General features: G+C 48.9%; 1 protein-coding gene across 2 annotated transcripts in view; it reads right to left on the bottom strand.

Moving 5' to 3' along the window:
* LOC102448929 (beta-galactosidase-1-like protein 2) overlaps positions 1 to 8,219 on the bottom strand; it is a 52,470-nt gene extending 44,251 nt beyond the window's left edge. Inside the window, exons 1-2 of one of the 2 annotated variants that reach the window (XM_075909378.2) lie at positions 8,062 to 8,219; positions 2,501 to 2,557 (exon numbers count right to left, since the gene is read on the bottom strand). In XM_075909378.2, coding sequence (XP_075765493.2) covers positions 2,501 to 2,557; positions 8,062 to 8,144 — 140 coding nt within the window. In that variant the 5' untranslated portion in view covers positions 8,145 to 8,219. The remainder of the gene's footprint in view (positions 1 to 2,500; positions 2,558 to 8,061) is intronic. The other variant, XM_075909380.2, reaches the window with a different exon arrangement.
* Positions 8,220 to 8,776: the final 557 nt, after the last annotated feature.

An 8,776-nucleotide genomic window follows, 5' to 3' on the forward strand; every position in this document is an offset into this window, starting at 1 on the left:
AGTTTTACTGTATAAGCATCCCCTGATGCTGTGTATTTCAAGTCGTGAAAGAGTGGCTGGGTCCCTTTTCTGCTCATTTTGGTCAAAGATAGGAGAGGAAAGATGGGACCACTTTCACATTGTGGATTTTTTTTTTTTAAGTCATTCAATCACTGGCATAATTTCACTGAAGGGATAAATCGGGCCCATAATCCCTATAAACTCATTCCAGCATGATCACTGCTCTCATTTCTCCCTCATCCCAATCCTCTCAGTCGCTCAAGCCATCTCCAATGCCTGCAAGTCTCCCATTCGCCATTCTTCAAATTCCTCTTGAGGAATTCTTCTTTCTTTGCTTCCTGTCAATTATTTTAGTAAGTCCAATCACTGTACACCACGAAGTCTGTCACTTTAATTCTTCTCTGGTATTATCGTAGGTGCAGAAATACCTCTGCACCAAATGCTTAAGACAGTGATCCCCTAAATTTTCAAGGTCATTCCCCCCCTTACTCCTGTCTGTGCTCTCTCCTCCAGAGCTGGGCTACAGCACCATGGTGCGTGGGGACAGGGCTATGGGTAGGGCAGCTAGGGGTGGGTCTAGGGCCAGAAGCAGAGTCATGGCAAGGGGCTGAGAGCAGTGCCCGATGCAGGTCTGGGAGTTGAGGCTGGGCCAGGTGGTTCTCCCTTCCACTCCCCAGGGGGGGGCTGAGCCTCACAGTGCTCCCTTGAACATTCCTTCCCACCCCTTTGAGAGGCTCACCCCGCAGCTTGGGGACTTCTGACTTAAAAGTCAATGGGACTGTCCTCCTGACTAAAATGATGCATGAACAGGTCATCGTGGCCTGAGGGCAGCATGGAAGCAGGAAACCTTTTCTTTTCAAATTGACAATTTTGCAACAGTAAATATTAGTGGGACATTGGACTTTGTGAGCTCAGTATTTCCCAGCTACAGGCACCTTAATAGGCTATCCACATTTGGATACACATTGGCATCCAAATGAGCATTTATTTGCCTAGACACCTTCTTGAACTTCCACAGATACGGAGATGAGCTTGTACCCTGTTCTCTCAGGCAGGTTCAAATCAGGAAAATACCACTGGCTGTTCTGCATTAAAACCTAAAAAACTTGGCATTTCAGCAGGTGGCCAGGAAGACTTGGACAACGAACTCACTCCCTGTTCTAATGCAGCCATACATCATCAGAAACACGCAATGAAAAAAACATAAGACATCACACTCACAAGCATTTTAATTGAGTTATCTGCTGAAATTGCGTGATGGATGGGCAAGGTACTGTCCTTTTCTGAACATCCCAGGGTTCAGTAACCAAAATGTTAAACCCAGGTCGCAAGGAAATGTTGGCAGGGAGCCACGAGAACCAATGAGAAGAAAGTGTTGAGATTTAATTGAAAGGGAATCTGCCTGCAGATTTTCTTTGTGTGGGGTTTAAACCAGGAGTTGGAGGGAAATGATGAACTGAACTACAGGGATACCCGTGCCCAGAAATTAACGGGACCTTGAAGATTTGGATATGCAAGTAACAGGGAAGGTTTATTTAGACGTGATCATGTTATTTTCTTTGTGCTGGTGTTTGGTTAAACATCTCTGTGCTGAGTATTATGCTTCCCCCAGCGCTGGCTCCTGCCTGCCACCTCCCGCACCCCCCTGTCTCTGGAGGAGGCAGCAAGGAAGGGGGAGGCAGTTATCAGGAGCCTGTACGAGTGGGAAGCTAGCTTCAAAGCTGATCCACACACACATTGGATCCAGTCTACCTCCATTCACCAGTGTTCCCTCTAAGCTGCATGGCATCCCGGCTTCACAGGCAATTAATCAGCTCTGCCCAGTCAGTGAGCTCCATGCTTGGAGCCCTGAGCCTCTGACTGGGCAGGGCCGATTAATCACCTATGAAGCTGTGCTGCCAGGCAGCTTAGAGGGAACACTGCCAGACATCCTCTGTGCTCCTGCCTCTTTATCAGAGTTAGCAGTGTGGGGGTGGGGAAGAGGCAGGCAGATCCAGTGCTCATGGGGAGCCTGCTTTTAAGCTAGCCAGTCACCCAGTGGGGGGAAATGTGTGTAGTCCACAAGTTTAAATGACAAGCTTAGGCTTATCAGTTAATTGTGTAATCGTCTACACAATGACATCCCTACTTCAAACCCAGCCACATATGTACAATGGCAATTTGTTCCCGTGAAACTGTGTCACAGTCAGATGCAAGAAATAGCTTCCATTCTGAGACGAGTAAGACCAATCCACAAGTTAGAGGGAAAGGTAATGTTTAGAGGTGGTAATACCTAAGCTTCTACCAGTTTTCTACACAAAGGTCAACTTTTAACTAGAGGAAGCTGACAGAAGGTAGAGAGGACATTTCAGAGCACATGGCTTACATAGGTTTGAACAGAGGAGATCTGCGGTGATTAGCTCTCCTGGAAGACAAGACAAGGTTGCTTGCTACAAAGGAACTAAATCTAAGACTTCCAATACATTGATTGCAAGGGCTCGCTAATAAGCACAGATAGTACCTCTGTTGTACATCATTCGCACAGGCCTCTGAAACAACCGGCAGGAATGAGTAATACCTGGAAAACGAAGTCTGGATTACACATTGCTGTCTTTAGTCATTGAACCCTCAAGTGGATTTATTGTCAAATCCGCTTTATTGCTATTTTTTAATGAACAGCAGAGAATATGACAGACCGCAGGTCAAAACCCACTGTAATCTATAGGATTTGTACATTTGTGCAATAATAATGGATCTACACACTAACAAAGGAAGAATAGCTCATGTAATAGCACAAAGGAGCAAACATGAAGTGTCTGACAGCAACATTTAAAGAAAGCCCACATGCATAGATTCAAGATAGTGATTAAATCAACATATGCAAGTGAAGAGAAGCAGAGACCAAACTGAAGAATTAATCAACTTCACATCTCCTATTCACTGAAGAGCTACAAGTAGATCACTATGCCAAAAGGATCAGATGGCTCAGCAGTCATACCAGTGACCTCCCCAGATCTGCTTCTATTTCACAATGCAACTCTCTTTGAAGAAATCACTTACAAGTGGAGGTAGATTGGGGAGGCAGTTCTCAAAGGCTGATCCACTGACAGCTCAAGAAAGGATTTCACTAGCATTGGCTGCATTCATGACTAAGGGCTATGTTTCTAAGAGTAGCCAGGGACTTGTGGGTGCCCAACATGAGACATCTTTGGCTTGAATTACAAAAGCATTGGACTCCCATCACTCCATTTTAAAGCAACAGAGATTGTAGACACTCCACACATCTGAAAGTCAGGGCCCAAGGTGTGTCAAGCTGGGCAACTAAAGTCAGTGGCCTCTCTTTAAAAAAAAAATGTAGATCTATAGTCACAAGAAAAATATTGACCTTATCCTAAAGCTCTTGTCACTGCAGTATCTATTCAGCTTTGTACTGTTCCTGTCACTGTAGAATTCATGTAATTCGTAACCAAACAAAGCCATTGTGTCTGGAACACTTACCAAAATAAAAAGAGAACCATTCACAATTATCTACAAAACTAAACATGTTTCCAGTGACCAGCTCAATGGAAAGCAATTCTAGGTAATTTCTTTCCTCATAGCAAGACTCATCTGGGCTATCATTCCCCATACAGCAAAGTGATTGTTCCTCTCTCAAAAGAGGTGAATTGTCAAAGAATTTCTTTCCAAAGTCAAAGAGAACTAACAAAGATGATCAGAAGAATGGAAAACCCATCTTATGAGGGGAGACTAAAAGGGCTTGGCTTGTTTTGTCTAGGAAAAAGAAGGCTGAGAGGGAAAAGGACTGTTCTCCACAAATGTAGTTGGTGTCTCATCACCAGGGATGGAGACGAGCTACTTAAGGAAAGAATTGGAACAGGAAGAAATAAGTAAAATCTGTCTATGAACACATGTAAGTAGAAGTAGTTTTCTGACCCTCAGAGAAATAAGGTTCTAAAATAGCCTCCCCAAACTAGTGGGAACAAATAACCTAATTAGCTTTGAGAGGTAAGCTTATGGGTGGTATGGTACAATGTGGTTGCCTGTGACAACAGGCAACTAAGGTTTACTGGCCCAAGGGCTCTCTTCTGGTGCTCTCTCTCATGTTCCATATCTCCTGGGTTAGTCCTTCAGCTTGTCCCCTGCAAGAGTCATGAACAGTCCAATCAGTGCCAGAGCTTGCCAGTGCTGAGTCCTGGCACCTCTAGACTTGCCGTGTAATTTACGAAAGTAAAAAAGTTGCTTGAGTACCAGGACCTCAAGCACTCATTTGAAAAATCTGCCCAATACAAGCCTCAGTCTTTACATGTTCTAAGCTTATCCTCCCAAGCTTGAGTACATGCACCAGTGCTTTAGACAGCTTAGATTCTAATATCTCCAGTAAAGGGCCTCCCACTATTTTCCCTTGGAATACTGTTCACAGTGATGTTCTAGTTCTGGCTGAAATACAAAAGCTACTCCCCACAGCTTGAATCTCAGAAAGGACATCATCTGAAACACACAGCACCACATTGATCTGTAGTGTAACTTCTTTGCCTTCAGGAGGAGTGGCACAAGCAGCCTCCCGAGGCCCCTGGGTAAAGTGTGTGAGGAACACTGCCATGCCTCCGGAAGGGGTGGGGTCTCAGACAGAAGGAGCGAACCTAGGGCAGCCAGACCTCAGCCGCGCCTGGAGCCATGTCAGTCCCCAAGTAACACTCAGTGCCACCCGCCCCTGCCTTCTCAGGCAGCCCCATGGAGCATGTGGGGCAGCGCTCCAGTGGAAAATTAAAGAAGCCAAAGCTCCAGCTGCACCGCTGCCATAGTAGCGGCCGTGGCAGCCGGGAGCCCCAGGCCCCTTTGAATTGCCGAGCTCTGGGATAACTGCCCCCTTTACCCACTCTGTCAGCGGACCTGCGGACAAGGGATAAAGTTTGGCTCAACGTGAACAAGTGAGGAGTCGGAGGAGAAAGGGCCTAATACATTGCTCAACGGAAAGTTAGATAAAGCCTCTTACCAATACTGATTAATATGTTACTCCACCTGTAATCACATTGATCTCAAGGTGCTAACTCAAAGTAGGGTTGGTATAACCAGGACCAGAATAAGCAAGATATGCCTAAAAGCACAAATAAGACAGAACTCTGATACAAAAAAGCAAGAGATACCCCTAGCAGTCTCAAAGATGGGTTAGATTCAGCATAGAGAGTGATTGATTTGTAAATGCATGCCATCCATCAAAGGGCTTTAGCGATTTTAGTAAACCCTACAGGAGCCAAGGTCGATGGGGAGAACGTTAGCTTAACACAGGAGCTGATTTATAGTGGCAGCAATTGGTCTTTCCTGATCCATTACTTTTTATGATAGACAAGGAATTGCTATATTATGTGTAATATTTATTTAAAGCTTTTAAATCATTTCTATCTGGTTGTGGCATTACTCTCTCCATGCTTCCCCCACTGGATGAATGCTCCCTGTCAGTGATTGATTCCGAGTGGTGCTATTTCTCTCTATGCATTCTGATAAAAGAAGATGTTGCTTCTGTTTTATCAGGCCTGAGTTCTTATGAATCAAGAGCATTTTTTTTAAAGCAGTGACGAGGAAGCATGAAGTTTGTAAATGTTTCCACATTAAAGGAGTCTCTATTTTTCATCTGAATGCAATCACTCGCTAAGGTTAATGGGAGTCATGTTAACACAGAGGAGAGATAGACCTTTAAGCAGAAACATTACTCAGCAACGATAACAGAAGAAGATTGCCTTAAGTGTGATGTTGGCATTACACCTGTAAGCAGCAGCAAGCACATGCTGTGGGAAACAGCAACTAGCATATCCTGAGTTGACAGTACATTGTGGGCACCCCTCTCATACAACCCATTTTCAAGTACTGCCATTTAATCTTCCTTTGCATGAATATTCACACTAGTTCGAAGAAGCTGGATTGACAGTCCTAAAATTATCTATTCATCCATTCCACAGGTACAAAACCAGCTGTCTCACCAAGACACACACACACACACACACACACACACACACACGATGAATATTTGTAGAGTAAGAGGAATTCTACCCCCATGATCCCATTCTGTCCTTGGTCACGCTGTTGAGACTTCCAACAAAGCACAAGAGTAAGGAAGGGTGGGGTAATTAGTCTCAACTGAAACAATGTACGGAAATACAGACATCTGTCTGGTGAAAAATTGACTGAGATCCTGCAAAGCCACTGCACACAGGAGTAGCCAGACATGATAACTTTCAGGCTCTGCTAGCCCAAACTAGATTCAAACCATGTGAGAAGATTCAAAAGTTCCAGTCTTCTCCGCCCCAACTGCAGAACATCTAATAACCTCACATCTTGAAATATGTGCATTATTCAGATTTGTCTTTTTGTAAATCAATTGTCAGTACTTAAACTCACTGCTACACATACTAATGTACAGTTTTGTGCATAATATAAATTGCTTAAAACTGTTGCTGAGAGATAACAACCATGAATGGGTTAAGGATCAAAGTACATGTGAAGTCAGTTTAGGCACAAAGTTCAAAATATGTAAACTGTTAATGGTGCAATGGTGCTTCTGACAAAGTTTATTTTTGAATGAATAGCATCCCCACTGTTGTATTTGAAACCCAATTACTGGTGCATAAAGCTAGTTTGAAAGACACATGAAGTGGAACCAACTAAATGTGTAAGTTAAAACTGATCAGTCTACTTTCACTGCCTAAGCTTAGAGAAAGGGAGCAAAAGAACAGGTTCAAGGCTGAAAAATAAATTTGGTTTCTAATACACCTGCGGATTTAATGATTTCCAGTGTATTAGTAACCCAGCTAAAGAAGGCTGTTTCATGAATTTGACCTGAGTATTCTTTTCAGTACTCCTCCTTAACAGTATCCCTTAAGGACAAACCATTACAGATCAATTTCACTTAAATGGCAATGAATCTTGACTCAACAGACTAAGCTAAAAGGAGTCATAAAACAACCTCAGTGACCTCCGGGCCCTGTTGCTCAACAGAGAAAGACTGTGCTGTTCGAACAGCTGTTTAAATCCCTCCAGAAGAAAGTAAATCCAGCCACAAGCAAACTTGATGGGGCAGAAACAGTTCAGCTGACAAAAGAGAAGCAGAGAGAAGGAAAAGCGAAGAGACACGTGGCTGAGTTCGCATGTCTACCCAGACTGACAGTGTGGAGACACACACGCTATAAAACAATCTTGATTTTCTTCGTGAGCAAACGCATGGTGGGCCAATGCTTCAGCATGCCTCAGACATCCAAGTAGCCTCGTGGGATTCCCGGTATGTTTTTGTGTAGCCTTTAAACACAAAACCATCCTGAGAATCCCATGGGGCTACTTTGAACGGACACAAGGGAGCAAAAGGCGGGGGGTGGCACAGACCCTGGCGCCGCTTCCAATGCCTGCTCCAGACACGTGTTGGGGCCCGCGAGGGGAAGGGCCCTGTCTTGGGGGCCAGGCGACAGGGCACTAGGGTTGAGGGCAGGCACCAGGAGTGGATCCCAGTGGCAGGGCGCCCGGAGGAAGAGAAGGTCCCAGGGGGTGGGTGCCCCACGGGCAGAGGGGAGCCGGGAGAGAGAGCTCGGGGGGGGGGGGGGGGGGGAGACGGTTCAGCAATGGCCAGGAGGGGAACTCGGCCGGGGGGCACTGGAGGGGGGGCACAGGGAGTAACAGCCCCGGGGGGGAGCAGGAGAAGAAAGGACTCGGGGGGGGGGGGGCGGCTCAGCAATGGCCAGGAGGGGAATTGGGCTGGGGGGGGGGGGGCAATGGAGGGAGCACAAGGAACAACAGCCCGGGGGGGGGGGGGTAGAACCAGAGGAGGACCCCTAAGGGCCAGGAGGGGAATTGGGCCGGGGGGGCCACGGGGGGGGGCACAGGGAGTAACAGCCCCGGGGGGGGGTAGAACCAGAGGAGGACCCCTAAGGGCCAGGAGGGGAATTGGGCCGGGGGGGCCACGGGGGGGGCACAGGGAGTAACAGCCCGGGGGGGGGGGGAGAAAGGACCCGGGGGGGGGCAGGACCAGAGGAGAAGGGGGCTGGAAGGGGGGGCGGTGAGGGGAGACCCCCCCCGGGGGCGGGGCCCGGCCGGTCTCACCTGCGGAGCAGCAGCCCCGCCAGCAGCAGCAGGAGCAGCAACGCCCCCAGCCGGCGCCGCCGCCGGCCGCCGCAGCCCCCCATGGCGGCCACAGGGTCCCCCCGGCCCCGCGCGCTGCCGCCTCGCCAGCGCTCCCCGGCCCCGCCTCAGCCCGCGGCCCCGCCCTCGCGGCCCGCCATTGGCCAGCGAGCGCGGTCACCCGCCGGTTGGCTGGGCGGGAGGAGCCAGGCCCTCTCCTGATTGGCCAGCGCCGTGCGGCCGGACCACGCCCTCTCCCCCCCACAGCCGCGAGCCCTCGCGAGCAGCGCCCGGCACGTGCCGCAGCCGCGGGGGCCGAGTCCCAGCTGTTGTGCGCTGGCGGGTCAGCCCCGCCCCTCCTCCCCCAGCGCACGTGCCCGTCCGGCCGCACGCTCGTGGGCAGCCCCTGCCTCCGGGCACAGGGGGCGTCCCAGCAAGAGCATCTTCCCCAGCCTCTGGCATCGTCCCACCTGGGCGCAGCGCCAGCGGGCAGGGCTCAGCAGGGCTCCACTGGCCCCGCCTGGCTTGGCCAAAAGCTCAAATACCTTGCACCCCTCTCTGGCCCACCGGTGCACCTGGCAGTGCCTGCAGCCCGCACACCTGCACCCCGGGACCCAGCCAGTGGCGTTTGGGCTAAGCTGTCACTCCACTTTTTTTAAAAAACCAACATCAGGAACCAAGGCGCCTACCTTTCTCA

The sequence above is a fragment of the Pelodiscus sinensis genome, chromosome 25 (assembly GCF_052426305.1).
Source record: "Pelodiscus sinensis isolate ZL-2025 chromosome 25, ASM5242630v1, whole genome shotgun sequence".
Classification (NCBI taxonomy): domain Eukaryota; kingdom Metazoa; phylum Chordata; order Testudines; family Trionychidae; genus Pelodiscus; species Pelodiscus sinensis.